Below are 16,123 nucleotides of genomic sequence, written 5' to 3'. Positions count from 1 at the left end.
CATTTACTAAGAGTATTATGGGCTGCAAGAAAAAAATCAATCAATCAATGGTAGATGAAATAAAGGCCAATCATTCCCTGAACACTCTGAGTTGTATAGATAGAAGACATGCAGTATAAAGATAATTATTTTGGAAAGATTGAAGGAAATAAGAGGATGATAACAGATGAGATCGTTGTCTCTCAACTTTGGTAACATGAAGATGTTTGGACTTCAACTCCCAGAATTCCCCAGCCAGGCTTTTCCAAACTGTTGCTACCTAACTTTATCAGCTTAGGTAAAGTGATGAAAGTTTTAGCTCAAGACATCTGGCAGAAAGAAACATCTCCAGATGTTAACTGGCATTAGGGGATTGCTTAGAGCAGAGATCCTCAAACTTGGCAAATTTAAGACTTGTGGACTTCATAGCTAGCTGGAGAATTCTGGGAGTTGAAGTCAACAAGTCTTAAAGTTGCCAAGTTTGGAGACCTCTGGCTTAGAGCTAAGAGTTTTGGTGGCACAGTAGTTAGAATGCGGTATTTCAGCTGACTCTGCCCACTGGCAAGAATTCCATCTTGACTGGCTTAAGGTTGACTCAGCCTTCCATCCTTCTGAAGTCAGTAAAATGAAGACCCAGATTGTTAGGAGCAACATTCTGACTATGTAAACTACTCAGAGAGGGATGTAAAACACTGTGAATCCATATATAAGTCTAAGTACTATTGCTTCTAAGTCGACTCCAGGCAATATTAAAAGAAGTTGTCAAGCAATAGGGAAATCAGGAGATCCAGGCAATCAAATGGGTTTAAAGATTTATTGCAAGCTTAAGCTCTGTATCAAAATTTGAACTACTAATAGCCAAATGTAATTGGTAAATAGATAATACCACTGTTGGTAAATAGTGGTAGATAAATAGTGGTAGATAGTGGTAGATAAAGGTAGAAGGAATTCAAGGTAGGCTGGACTTAGATCACTTGTGGGCGTAAAGGGACTCATGACTGATGACACATTTGACCCCTCCCCCAGGTGGAAAGGGACAACTTGCCACAGCCAACTCACCATGGCCAAATCGCCACAGCCAACTCGTCATGGGACAACTCGCTGTGGGACAATTTCACAATTCTATTTAATTATTTAAAATAAATAAAAAATATTTTAAGTTTTGCAATTCACATTTCATTCTGTCCCTCCTTTTGCATCCTTTAATATTCTTTCTTTAATGATTCTTTAATATTCCACTATTTTTTTTTATATTAATGTAACTCCTGTACTGCAGTGAGTTGTCCTGTGGCAAATTGGCCTTGGTGAGTCGGCCATGGTGAATTGTCACTGACCCTCCCTCCCTCAGGGTCAGCCTGGTCATTTCATACAGAAATGCTGTATAGTGGAAATGTGCCAGTGGCCAATGAAACATTCATCCATCTCTACTGACCTAACTTTCCAGGTTGAAAGCCCAAAAGACCTTCAAATCTGTGCAATTACAGCTGTGATTTTTTAATTAACTTAGTTCATTACAGAAAAAAAAATATTAAAATGCATTGCCAAGAATAAGTTCCTTTATTGACTTTATTCCACATTGCAGTCGGTTCAGCTCTATAGAATATCTGGGGACTTTATTTTCAGGGGGAGGAAAAGGAAGAGAGGGACACAGAAAATGAGGCCCATCAATACCATAATTGTGCTTGGAGGACATGATGTTTGTATCCTGTTCCATCGGCTTATCACAAAAAAAGCGTACTTGGATTTCCTTGGTTGTCCACTTATGTGCACATCCTTGAATGCATCTAAATGGTCACATTTGACTTTCTATTTGGCACCGAACTCACCCAAGCTGTCACTCTCCCTACATAGCGGAAGATGAGATTCATTCATGAATGAACAATTTTCGCCTAAACAGAATCTGTCAGGGATGTTGGGAACAACTCCAAGAATTCCTAATTCAACCCAAACTGTTTTCATCATATATCTTTTCTTAATCAAGATTGGCTGAATAAACCACTGTCGGAGAGTTCACATGACACATTTAGGCACAAACATGCAAACCCCTTTATAGGTTAGCATACTATGCAAACATATGTCTAGGGCAGCATTTCTCAACCAACTTCAATATGTGTGGCCTCTAGCTCCCAGAATTCCTGAGAACTGAAGCCCACACATCTTAAAGTTGTCAAGGTTGAGAAGCACTGCTCTGTGGCTCTCAGATTTCAGAAGTGATGGGACACCCCAGAATATGCCCGTAGCTTCTTTAGGCAAGGAACCTTATACTGTATTTCCAGTACCTGTAGGAGAAGGAGTGACAAAAGTGGGAGCGGAATTAAAAGAGGGATACGCCTAGAATCCCTACATGGCCACAAGTGAACTAAGTTCAACCTCCCTTGAATGCCATTGATCTAACTTATCTGTCCCCAAACAGGTGCTAACCATTAGTTGAGAAGATTTCTTTGCATAGGCATGATTAGCAATAAATCAGTTTAACTGAACCTTCACATCTGAATCTGATCTTTCCTGCCTGATAGTACCCTCCTGAAAGTTTCATTCCCAGGATCTGGTCACCACACTGGACCATCAATTTTGCCTTTGACCTTGACAAAATTAGTAGGTCTCCATTGGCAAGATTTGCCCAACAAACAAGACAAAACTAAAATGAGTTAGCATTATTTGTAGTTTAGCATATAATGGAAATCGAGCCAGTATCCAACTATATTAGGTAAACTTTGCCATGAGGTTAAATTGCATTATGGCTTCATTTGTTAGGACATGACATTTTGTGTAAACCCAACAGTTACAGCTTTACAATTTATATATTTATTATTTATTTAGAAAATGTATATTGCTGCACGTGGAGATTCAAGACAGCTTACAAGGACACATAAGCACAATATAAGAGAAATAAAAATACTAAAAAATAAAAATAAAATAACCCCCCCACACCCAGGCGACAATACACATTCATACCAGCCATTTGATGGGCTCCATCCCACTCTGGGTTCCCCAGGCCTGCTGGCAGAACCATGTCTTCAGGGCCTTCCGAAAGAGTAGAGTGGAGCCAGTCTAATTTCTGGAGAAATTATATTCCAGAGTGAGGGAGCCACCACAGAGAAGGCCCTTCTTCTGGATCCCACCAGGTGTATCTCCTTAGGAGATGGGAAGCAACATTCCATGATGGGAGGCAACATTCGTTGCCTTCCCGCTTTAGTGGATCAGGTAGATGTGACATGCAGGTTGTGCATCTTTGTTAAAAGTGAACTTTGTTAAAAGTGTGACCTTTCATTTAGAATCTCCTCCCCATCGATTTCAGAATTCTAGTATTAAGAGAGAGTGGGGAAATCAAGAAACAATTCTTCTCTTCTACATCAATTCCCCTTTCCTGGGGTTCTTCAGGCATGCCGCAATTCAGTTTCTACAATCCCTACCTAATATGATCAATACAGCTGGTATCCATCACATCGGAAATGCACCGGTCTGCAGAAGCCCTACATCCATTTATTCAGCTATCTAACTGAGGACCTACCTACCAGAAACCCAGATTAAGTCCTGCAAGAGATTTGCAATCAGTATTTTTGTTCTTTGATGCTTACTTCTAAAGCATTGGCTGATCTTCAAAAAAGAAACATCCTCAAGTTTCATTAGGACAATGCAACTTCACCAACGAGAATTTAATATTTCCTTTGGGAGACCTCTAAAAAGATTGGTGCAAAACCCTAGAGGAGATGCTGTGTATTACAAACAATAGAAAGGTGTGTGTGTGTTTGTGTGTGAGAGAGAGACATAAATTGGTTCACGCAGCATGCTTACACCTAGTTTGACTTATCCTAATTGCCTGGATTCATACAACACACAGGAGAGCACAATGTAACCAGCCACAGTGCAGCTTAGGAATTGTATGAACCGAAGCAGTGACTTTATTAGTCAAGAAAAGTAGAGCAGTCATATAATCAATCAAGTTTCAGGATATATCTGTAGCGTCACATATCATGCTAACCCAATATCAGAGAAACCAATACATGGCTTAGCACAGTGCACTAAGCGTACTTCTTCAAAGCGATAGGGAACATTTTCTTTTAATACATTTTTACAGAAAATACCGCTTCCAAATTAAGTTCCAGCTACCCAATCCACATTCTGCAGAAGCTGCAGTTCCTGGACATTTGCCAGGATATAATTTCTCTTATTCTCCATGGCTTGGCTAGGTGGAAACCCTGAAAGATATAATTAAATTCTTCTGACAGGCCCTGCACATGGCGAAACTGGGGCTCTTAATTTTTCTGTTGCAGAGTACCTTTCAATGGCATAGATTTTGGTCCTCATTTTAATACCAAAGTGCACTGGGTTGTGACGAGCAACAAAGATGATTATGGGCCTAGAGATGAACAACAATTGCAGGAATTGGGCATGCAGTTGGGTATTTTCTAGTGAAAAGAAGGACCAGGGGTGTCATGATCGCAGTGTTCCAATATTTGAAGGGCTGCCACAAAGTCAAGTGGGATCAACCTATTCTCCAAAGGACCAGAATAAGGCAGAATAAGAAGTAATGGATGAAAACTAATCAAAGAGAGAAGCAACTTAGAACTAAGGAGAAATTTCCTAACAATGAGGACAATTAAACAGTGGAACTGCTTGCCTTCAGAGGTTGTGGTGCTCCATCACTGGAGGTTTTTAAAAGGAGACTGGACAGCCACTTGTCTGGAATTGTAGAGGGTCTCTTGCTTGAACAGAGGGTTGGATTAGAACAGTGATGGCTAACCTTTTCGGCACTGAGTGCCCAAAGTGTGTGTGTGTGTGTGCACAAAACCCCAAAGTGCAATGCACGCACACCCTCCGTGCATGCTCCCCGCCACCACACATGCTCCCCACCACTACCACCTACATGCACGGCAGAGACCTGAAGACCAGCCGGCCAGTAGGAGGTGCGCACAGCTCACATGCCTGCAGAGAGGGCTATAGGTTCGCCGTCACAGGATTAGAAGGTCTCTTCCAACTCGGTTATTCTGTTATTCTGATCCAGTTAAAGCATTTCAAAATCTTCTCTCAAATTTCTGGGAATAATTTTTTTTTCCAAAAGAAAAAAAGATCTCCAGTCTTTTGAGCTTCACTTGGACTGTGGGCATCCAAGGAGGCTGAAGACCACAGGAAAACAAATTCTTCAATGAAAAACAAGGTTTTCATAACCTTTTTGGCCACTTTGGTCACTAAATATGCACAAGAAAAAATTTGCAACGCACTCAAAGAAAACCTCACCCTCCTCTCAAGAAAGTTTGGAGGCAAGGTGTCCTTCGCATTCATAAGAACTGGAACAGAAAAAAGAATATTTGTAGAATGTCCTCTCCAGCCTTAGTTGATTGCTGCTGTTTAATGGCTTAGATGTTAAAAGGTGTTTCTATACTGGCAGGTATTACAGGGTTCTTTCAGCTTCTTCTGCTTAATGGAGCATTTATATTAGTGTACGTGTGTGTGGAAAGGGGGGTGCCAGAAGTGTGGGAAAATTCAGTAGACTATGAAGAGAGGAATACAGTATCTGAGTTTCCCCTCTAAAATGTTTTGAATGAAGCAACGCAACAAAAGCTCTGCCAGGAAACACTCTTATAATTAGGATCATAGGAAAGCATTAAAAAGAAATAGCTCAAGGCGACACCTCCCTCCACAATCCAGAGGCAATTAGGATCACTAATTGCTTTACATCCCGATTCCTCTGGATATGTGATTTTGCCCTGGGTGGAGGATACAGGAAGTTCACTGCAAAATATTGCTAGTATTCAGGCGCCCAAAATGACTGGCTTTACATATACTATCATTAACTATGGATTACGTGTAGTCCTTGATTTTATGTTCATTCATTTAGCAACCATTCAAAACCACTGAAAAAAGGAACTTTTACTCACAGCCGCTGTAGCATTGCTACACTCACTTGATTGCGATTTGAGCACTTGGCAGTTGGCAGCATCCCAGGCAGAGGTGGGTATTCAGCAGGTTCTGACCAGTTCTGGAGAACTGGTAGCGGAAATTTGGAGTCGTTCAGAGAACTGGCAAATGCCACCTCTGTCTGGCCCCGCCCCCATCTCTTCTCTGCCTCCCGAGTCCCAGCTGATCAGCTGGGTCTTCTTTGGTTGCCCTACACAGGAGAATGGAGCTGGAAAGCAGGTTAGTGGGGTGGGGAGGGAATGGGATTTTGCAGCAACCTTCCCCCAGGAGTGGTGTGGGAATGGAGATTTGACAGTATCCTTCCCCTGCCACACACACCAAGCAAAGCCCACCAAGCCATGTCCCCAGAACCGGTAGTAAAAAAAATTTGAATCCCACCACTGTATCCCATGGTCACGTGCAGGGGTGGGATTCTACTGGTTCAGACAGGTTCTCGGTTGTTATGATTCTATGCAGTTCAGAGAAGTGGCAAATCATGCCCCTGGCTGGCCCCGCCCCTCTCCACCCGCCCCTCCCCTCCCTACCCAGTCAGTCCTTATCGCGCACGCACGTCGCATGCATGCCTGACATTGCTGACTGCATTATCCTCCGCCCAGTCGCTCCTTAAGGTATTTCTTTTTTTCCCCTCTCCTGACAATCAGCTGTTCCGACGATCAGCTGTGCCAGGATCCTCGTCACTGTCTTATTTCTTTGCCCAGGAGGCTTCCCTGAGGCCCGGGAGGCAAAAAATGGGGGGAGGGGTGCTTCAAAAAAAAAAAAGAAGCCACGCCCACCCAGTCATATGGCCACATCCACCTAGCCATGCCCACCTAGCCACGCTCACAGAACCAGTTGTTAAAAATTTTGAATCCCGCTCCTGGTCACGTGGCCCCCCATTTGCAACTTTCCCAGCCAGCTTCCGAGAAGCGAAGTCCCTGGGGGAAGCCAGATTTGCTTAACAACCAGGTGATTCACTTACCAACCAAGGCAAAAAAGTCATAAAATTAGGCATGACTCACTTAACCCCTGCATTGGTTAAATTCTGGTTTCAGCTGTGCTCATACATTGAAGACTATTTATTTATTTATTTATTTTTGTCAATTGCTTACAAGATATTAGGTATAAGTAAAAACATAGTTATGAATACATGGATACATATAAGAAAATTTTAAAAAATAAACAATAGGACAGGGACGGTAGGCACGTTGGTGTGCTTATGCACGCCCCCTACAGACCTCTTAGGAAAGGGGTGAGGTCAATAGTAGACAGTCTAAGGTTAAAGTTTTTGGGGTTTGGGGAAGAAACCACAGAGTCAGGTAGAGTATTCCAGACATTGACCACTCTGTTGCTGAAGTCGTATTTCCTGCAATCAAGTTTGGTGCGATTAACCTTGAGTTTGTATCTATTGTGTGCTCTTGTGTTGTTATGGTTGAAGCTGAAGTATTCATTGACAGGTAGGACATTGCAATGTATGATTTTATATACTATACTTAGATCAGACCGAAGGTGGCATAGTTCTAGGTCTTCTAGGTATAGAATTTCGAGTCTGGCAACATAAGGTATTCTGCAACAAGTAGAGGAGTGGAGAACTCTTCTTGTGAAATATTTCTGGAATTTCTCAACTGTGTTAATATCAGATACGTAATGTGGGTTCCAGACTGATGAGCTGTATTCGAGTATTGGTCTAGCAAATGTTTTGTATGCTCTAGTTAGTAGTGTAATATTACCAGAGAAAAAGCTAGGTAAGATTAGGTTAACAACTCTTAATGCCTTTTGGGCTATGTAGTTGCAGTGGGCTCTAGCACTTAGATCATTAGAGATGAGTACTCCAAGATATTTGTAGGTTCATGAAATGCATAAAGCCAAAATCATTTTGGCTTAGTGCAAAGCCATATCAGGCTGGATTTCACCTGCAAGAAAGCTTGAAATTCGGTTAAAAAAATTGGGCTAAGACACTGGGCATTGGGCAAGAACTTGCTTGTACCCAGCAGGTGGAGGTGTAGTGACAGATGATCAAGGCCAAGAGAAGAACATCAACAAAGTAGAAAAAGTTTCATGTCTGCTCTAGGCTTCAGGTAAACCATCTACTGAAGACTTCCAAAACAACTGATGTCAGGAGTTTGGGCAACTTAGGAAACTGTGTAGTGGTTCACTTGTCCTGTGGATGACCACCTAGAGTTGACTATTCTAGGGAAGATCCTGGCTTTCCTGCAAGAGTTCTCACACCGTCAGAGCAAAGCTGGCTGCTTCAGAAACAGACAAGCACAAGCTCTTCCAAAAAGGGTGCAAGTCAGTGGTGGTATTCGACTGGTTCAGCCCGGTTCTACCTAGCCGGTAGCAGTGATGAGCAGTGCAAACCAAACAGGTTCTCTCCATCACTCTGCTGTTGGGCCCACCCACTCGCCCAGTCTCCCATACTCACCTTTATCCTCTGAATTTGAAGCACAGCTGCTTTGCGCGGCACAGAAATGTGCCGTTGTAGCAGCTGCTGAAGCAACTGGGATCGTGCAGGCTTGCAGGAGGTGAGTTAGAACTGCACCTGCGCAAAGTACGTGTTTGGCATGCGCGCACACACAAAGTGTGGGCATGCACACAAACCGTGCCCAAGCCACCAAACTGGTGGTAAAACTATTTGAATCCCACCACTGGTGCAACTATTATTATTTTTTTTACATTTGGCAATAATGAAAATGAAAGGCAAGTTTTAAATTCTGTTTCTATGAATTGTGCTAGTTTTTCAGCTCTGCAATTTCTGAAATTATTTACAGCTTTCTAATGATTTTCAATACATAGTATTTATTCCTGGTTCTGGCCTTTTCTTCTGAACTGGATTCCACCAACTCGATTCCATTTGATTAGTTCCTATTGCATAAACCCAACCAGACTGGTTTGTAATCCATATGTCAGCCCTGAAGCCACTTTTGGGCTGAAGCCATTTTGGAAGCATCTTCAGGGTTGTCACACCACCAATTGGAACTGTGGGGAGATAAGAAATAGCTGAGGAATGTGTAGCCAAAACAACATTCTTTCCCGTGGGAGCCAAGGACGTTCTATCAGGTGCTGGAGAGGTGTGAACCAAAGCCAGCCAGGATGGAGGATGCGACCTGGTTGGCCCATGTGACAGATGTTTATCCTGGGGACAGGAAGAACTTTGGAGTTGATTTGGGTGGGGAAAACCTCGGGTCCTTCAGAGTTGGCTTTTCCCCAGATGTGCCAATACGACATACCTAATAAATAAATACTTTGAGGAACATGCCTGCCTTGGAGTTTTGATTCTGTTGGGGGTGTTTGCTGGAACCCTGACACCATAGTTTGTTGCTCTGTGAAATGTACAGTAAGTAGTACTTCTGGCTCATTGAACAAACTGCGGTTAAGTAAATCAGAATTTCAGAAATTGTGTAACCCAGATCCTGGCTTTTTTCTAGTTCTGATCATTTGTATCGGCTGAACTGGATATGTTTGCTTTGAGATAAAAGAAAGCCACGGCAGCCGCAGCATAGCTGTGAGATGTCATACTGCAACCTTGCTCTGGTACTAATGTAATCAGCCACTCTGGACTTGCAAGATGCTCTCCCAGGGCAGCGGGTGATGTAAGCCAGCACTGGGCTAATTGCTTGTTTAGCAGAGCTTGGAAGAAGCACTGCAAATCTCGCCTCCTCCTCGACGTGCCTCGGGACCGATTCCCATCATTTCCCAGCCAGCATTAAGGGTAGCTGGGGAGATGATGGGTCCTGAAGCCCAACCCCCTGGAGAACACCCCTGTCAGCAAAATCCATTTTCCAAGGGTCTCATTACATTTCAAAACATAGGCAGGGAGGCTCAAAGCAAGAGAATCTTCCCTGTTGTTTTAGCAAAAGATACCGCTTTCACCAAACCTGTGCAATATTAATCGACCAGAATTGCATTAATTTCCTGAATACTCGTGCTCAACGTCTGAAAGAAGCAACACCGAGGCTGCATTGGTTTACGGCTGCCACAGAAAAGCGACAGCTGTTCTGGCTGAGTGAGTCAAATATCTAAAGAGGAACACCCTTGAGAGGGTTGCATGGCTTAAGACCCTGAACCCCGAAATACAGACCTGTACCATCTGTGCTAGAATATGTAAACCTCAGCCGACAGTGCCCTGGAGAATATACAGAGGGCTGATTCTCTACTAAACCTAAAATATATGGAACACTTTGCTTTCCCTACCAACCTCTCTGAGAAACTAAAGTTTCCAGCTCGTCTCTTTCGAGAAATCAATCCTAGAAAGACACATTCTTAGGCAAGATGTGCAACAGTCCAGCAAGCTCTGGAGAGATGACAGCTCTACCTGTTGGATTTTTGCCATTTAGGCAACCATTTGCAGGCCTTAAAAACCCTGCCAGAGAAAGAAGATGCCAGTTAGAGCCCAGAAACCTTCCCGAGTTCATTCTTGGCTCTTTCTTTCCTTCCTCCCATCATCCTTCCCTCCCTCCTTCCAGTTTGGTTTTAAGATGCCAACAACAGGGCAAACTGTTTAAGCTTGCCACCAGTTAGTCCTGGCCACGTATCCCCAAAGGGACTGCTAGAGCCTTATTACAGCTAATTGGAAGGGAACTTCTGGTGTCTAACGTGTTAATCCTTGACTAGCCAAGCCTTTGCAAAAGAGCCTCACTTTTCATTTTTCCTTGACAATCCTGGCCTGTTGCATGCCACACCCTCCCTTGCACAAAGCAGCTGGCTTCAGTCTGGTAACACTTTTTTCCAGCAAACACAACTGGTTGCATTCACCCAACATGTTTAACCAAGTCAGTTGCAAACTTAGCAGTTGCATTTGTGCACCAGGCTAAACAAAAAGACCTTTGGTTCGATTTAGTTGTGGGGATTGATGCATTGTGTAAACCAGGGGTCTTCAACCTTGGCAAGTTTAAGACTTGTGGACTTCAACTCCCAGAATTCCTGAGCTAACATGACTGGAGGAGGAATTTTGAGAGTTGACATCCACAATTCTTACAGCTGTCAAGTTTGAAGACCCCTGGCGTAAACTCACCTGCTGCCTGATTCCACATATTGGGCAAAGCTATTAAAAATGGATTAATTCAGGAATTGAGTTGAGTAAATTGAGTGAACCCTGCCCTTCTGAAGCTGATGCCTTCATTTGCGATCATGGTTTTGCTTCTGAGCGCCATTCAAGGTGCTGCTTATTACTTTTAAAGGCCTACATGACTCATAGCCAAGTTGTTTGAAGGACTCCTTTCCCCAATTACATCTACCTGGCCCACCAGAGCAGGAAGGTAGGATAGGTCTCATCTAACAAGTGGGAACAGGAAGGGCCTTCTCCGTGGTGGCTCCCTTCCTCGGGAATAATGTTTTCCCAAGAGATAAGAATGGCTCCTGCCTTGGTATTTCTCCACAAACCCCTGAATAGATGGTTCTGCCAATGAGCTGGAGGACCCAGGTGGACAGGTAGCCAATCAAGCGAGTGGTATGATTCTACTTTCTGCCACTGCAGAGGTGGCAGTGGAGGCGAGGTAGGGGTTTTTTTCATAGTGTGAAATTTTAATAGTGTAAGCCAGTGGTCCCCAACCCATGGGCCGCATCCTGGTGCCAGGCCATGGCCTGTTCAGACAGGGAAGTGATGTGCACGAAGCCATGCCTTCTCCCCACCCCTTCCGCCGCTGCCACCACCGATATGCCAAGCCGGAAAGGTTGGAGACCATTGATGTCAGCCACCCAGAATCACTGTGTGTGAGTCGGACAGCCCATTAATATAGGATCACCGAGTATGATTTCAGAAAAGATTTTTTTCCCCCGTGCTGATTCGAATCCTGAAAAGGTTTTTCCTGCTCTCTAGATGTGATGCCACAGAGGTAGTTCTCCCCTTACAGCCATTGGTTGAGTGACCGTTTGAAGTTAAAACAATGCCCCCCAAATGGTGACTTGTGACCATTTCTCACAATTACAACCGTTGCAGCATCACCATGGTTACGTGATCAAAATTCGGATGCTTGGTAACTGGCATGTATGTATGATGGTTACAGTGTTTGATCCCCTTCTGTGACCTTCTGACAAGCAAAGTCAATGGGGAAGCCAGATTCACTTAACAATCGTATTACTAATTTAATAACTGCAATGATTCACTTAGTAACTGTGGCAAGAAAGGTCGTAAAATAAGGAAAAGTTCAATGAATAGCTAACTGTCTTGCTTAGCAATGGGAATTTTGGGCTCAATTGCGGTCATAAGTCAAGAATTACCTGTGTTAGCTCCCACACCCCCAGACAGCATAGCAGGGAATTCATCAATGTTTAGCAGCTCACCTGGACGGTCCCAGGTAGGGGAGGACTACTGAATCCATGAGTCAGCCACTTTGGTCTTGTGATTAAAACACCAAGCTAGAAGCCAGAAAGCCAAGAGTTCTAGTCCTGCCTTAGGCATGAAAGATGGCTGGGAGACTTTGGGCCAATCACCAGGAGACAGTGAGTTCTAGTCCTGCCTTAAAGTGAAAGCTGGTTGGATGACTTTGGGCCAGTCCCTCTTTCTCTCAGCCCAACCCACCTCACATGGTTGATGTTGTGGGGAAAATAAGAGGACGAAGGAGTTTTAGATATGCTTGCAACCTTGATTTATTTATAAAAAATAATAAAGATGGGATGAAAATAAATAAAAAACCTTCTCCTCTAAGTCTTTAACAGAAGCTACAATAAATACCAGGTGGAACACTTCGTTTTATTTAAGTTACGTTTATCTTTTCTTAAAAAGAGTATATCTCCTAGGCTCATAATTTGATCAGAAAATGAACAAGCATTTTGTAATGACAGCAAGAGAATGCTCTATTTCTGATTGTACATTTGTTTGACTTTTCAGACTGAGTTACCCAGACATCTAAGTCAAATAAAATAAAACAGTTAGACAGTAGTGATACATGTAAAACTAGATTACACTGAATTTACAGAAGCTGGGACATCTTTTTTTTTAAAAAAGTTTTCAACCACTTTTAAGCCCAATTAGCACTTAACAATGCTTAAGAGTCATGCTCCCAGCAAAGATAATGAGCTACTTAAATATAACTATCACAATTATTAACAGTCAAGACAAGAAAATTAAATGAAAGCTATTGCTTGAGTTTTGGACAAGAAACACAGACAATTTAAGACTGACCATTCTCAAATTAATTTCAAATCCCACCACTTAATTCAGCCATCCTCCCTAACCAAACTCTGTGAAATCACTTACTTTTACTCTGAACATTAAGTTGTTTATTGTTAAAACAGGAAAATGCAATTCAATATTTAATGTTGTAAATACTTTGCTAAGTACAATGACTGATTATTCTTATCTTGAAAATAAAATGGATTTAGAGCTCCAAAATATCTAATTAGGATTGAAGTATGTTTAAATTGTGTCCAATTCAATACTTGCAACAGTCACCACAGACACCACCCTCCCTTCAAAATGTTAGCTAAAGCATTTTTCTGATACAGAAAAAGTAGGGTGCATAGCTAAAAGCAGACAACATTCATGCAACAGCTTTAACTTGGTTATTGAATGAAGCCATCTTGCACATTACATTAAGCCTTAAACTATCCAAGCAAGCTAGCTGGGTTCAATCAACAGTTTAAATCACCCAAAATCAAACCCAGGTTAAATGTTAGCCAAACTTAGTAGATGAATTCAATAAAAGATTTGTAACTACCTCGGTAAATCTTGCATAATAAACCGATCGACCTCATTCCATCTTAGTACATTGCAAGCAAATACAGGCGACCCGTTCACTTATGGAAGAGCCCGCTTTCGGCAGAACCAGCAATTAAGGCTAATAAAATAAACTACGGTCCCACTAACTATGTGTGAGGCTGCAATTGCACTCGCTTCTTTTCTGCTGCGAAAGTGGTAAAAACCCAGCCAAAGGGGGGGGGGAGAAAAAAGCGAGCGGGGTGCGATTGTCCAAAGCGCACACCCAGTTTTTTAATTCAGCCATGGCTCCTAAATGATTGCAATTTTCTTTTAAGGGTCGGCGCGAGAGACAGGGCCCTAAATGGACCAGATGTGCAGCATTCACACAACCCGCTGAACGGAAGTGTGATTGGAGCCTTCTTAGTAGTTTTCAGCGCCCGGCGCGAATGAAATCCGTGAGACCCGGACCTCACGAGTCAGCGGGAAACGGGAGAAGCGAGGATAACGGAGGATAAACTCCGGCAGCCTTAACCGGCTTTAGCACCCCCGGGCGAAGGCGTAGCGCGCAGCGGCTTAGGGTGGGCTCAGGGGTCCCGGGGAGGCGCCGGGCTGGAGAGGGACTCTAGCTCTTTCGGGGTGGGGGGCCAGGAAAGGCTTCCAAGAGCTGCTTCCTCCCGGTTCCCGGCCAAGCTGGGGCCCCGAGACGGCCGGGCTGCGGACCGAGGGGGCTGCCTTCCTCGAGAACGGCCGGAGCCGCTGACTCACCTCTCGCCGCTGGGCTCCCGCCGGCGGCGGCAGCGGCGCCGCCGAGCTGCTCCCCGCGGCCTCCTGCATCCGCCCACTCGGCGCCCTAGCCAGCCGCGGAGAAAGATGCTGCCAGGCGCTCGGTTGGCAGCTTTTAAGCGCGCTGGGTGGGGACCGGCCCTGGCCTCTCCCGAAGGCGGCAGCCCAGCCTCCGCAGCCGGGGCGGCGGCCAGGGAAGCCGGGGCTGGAGAAGGGCTGGGTCACGCAAGTGGGGCGGGGGGGGCGCGGCGGAGGCGGCTGCAGTTCCAAGCGCCCGGTTGCCCACGCGCACCTGGGCTGCCTTCCCGCGGCTGGCTGGCTGGAGCCGCTGGCGGAGCGGACTCCGGGCAAGGGCCGCCTGCGCCGCGCCTCGGACCAGAGGCGAAGCCGAGGGCTGACCCGCGCTGCGGTTTTAGGATGCTGTGTGAATACAGCTGCCGGGCTAGTAAGCCGTCCGTCCCCCCCCCCCCACCCACACACCTCCGATTCAGCCTGGCTCGCCAACCCAGCGCCCCTTTCTTTTCCTCTTGGCGTGGGGAAAGTTGATTTGTGCTTAAGGTCAGAGATGCAAAGGATTAGCTGCACGGGGCAGATCGCCCTATAAGAGGAAAATCCCCCTTGGGCTGATAGGATTGTCTGAACCCAGCTGAAAGACAGAAAGGTGGCCTCTCTCATCCCACTAACCACGAAGAAGTTACTTTGGGGTGCAAATATTTGTGCCTTGTTCAACCATCCGCCTGCTTAAACGGACCATGACTTTGCAGGATTTGGAAATCCAGAGATGTTTATCCAGCTATAGCCCTGCTGATTCACAGTATTTTGCTGAAGGTCCCAGAAGATACCATCTTCTACTTGAAACCCTCTGTGTTTCAATTTTTTTTTATTTTCCTTAGCAGAAAAAAAAATACACCTAAACCCATTAGGAAGAAAAACATGGAAAACCTTTTGATTGGAGGTGTCAAGCATCCTCTGTCTGAAGTGTTTTTTTCCCCCTTCTGTTAGATGATGTCCATTTTTCAGAGATGACCTGGTTAAGACAGTGTTTCTCAACCTTGGCAACTTGAAGAGGTGTGGACTTCAACTCCTAGAATTCCCCAACCAGCCATTTTCAAGTTGCCAAGGTTGTGAAACACTGTCTTAACCACTACACCAAACTGGCTCTTATTGGAAGCATTTAGGATGCACAACAAAAACAAAGCACCGTAGGGATGCCTTTCTGTTTAGATGTGGTATTACAGAAGCAATGTGCTTTCAAAAATGAGCTTTAGAGCTGTGGTCCATTTGGGGGTCCTGGACCTCCTTCTTCCTGTACTGTCCAGACATGTATGGCATGGCTTCCCACTTCTCTTCCTACAAATGATTATTCAGGCACTAAAAAAAAGCTTATTCATTTATTTTTTGAATCAGGTTTCCAAGTCAGCGGTGTAATGGTTCAGTGGTTAAGATGCTTAACCACTTTGAGATCCGAGCATCATGCAACAGGGTGAGCGCCTGTCTTTGCCTACCTCCTGCCCAGGGGTGGGATTCAAATTTTTTAACAACAGGTTCTGTGGGTGTGGCTTAGTTGGTAGGTGTGACTTGGTCATGTTTTGGCTGGACGTGGCCAACTCAATATCACTCACATCGAGGCACCATCTCCTCGCCTGGCCTCTCATGACTGTGGGGATGCTGGCAACAGTTGTAAGTGTGAAAAATGGTCATAAGTCAGTGCCATTGTAACTTTGAATGGTCACTCCACACAAGCAAAGTACCAGAAAAGAAGGGAAAAAACCTCTAGTGAAGTTCCAGAGACAGGAAGTCTAGTCCTGCCAAGAATGTAATAAGGGT

The 16,123-nt window shown here is 44.5% G+C and overlaps 1 protein-coding gene across 2 annotated transcripts in view; it reads right to left on the bottom strand.

The window, feature by feature from the left end:
- The window catches only part of RIMS3 (regulating synaptic membrane exocytosis 3), a 65,278-nt gene extending 50,625 nt beyond the window's left edge, over positions 1 to 14,653 (bottom strand). The window contains exon 1 of one of the 2 annotated variants that reach the window (XM_087970521.1): positions 14,279 to 14,653. In XM_087970521.1, coding sequence (XP_087826647.1) covers positions 14,279 to 14,347 — 69 coding nt within the window. In that variant the 5' untranslated portion in view covers positions 14,348 to 14,653. The remainder of the gene's footprint in view (positions 1 to 14,278) is intronic. The other variant, XM_087970520.1, reaches the window with a different exon arrangement.
- Positions 14,654 to 16,123: the final 1,470 nt, after the last annotated feature.

This window comes from Notechis scutatus, chromosome 8, assembly GCF_049901735.1.
Source record: "Notechis scutatus isolate UNSWTSFEM ecotype Mainland chromosome 8, rNotScu1.2, whole genome shotgun sequence".
Classification (NCBI taxonomy): Eukaryota; Metazoa; Chordata; class Lepidosauria; order Squamata; family Elapidae; genus Notechis; species Notechis scutatus.
Note: the sequence above shows the minus strand (reverse complement) of the source record. Positions and strands in the feature narration are given on the sequence as shown.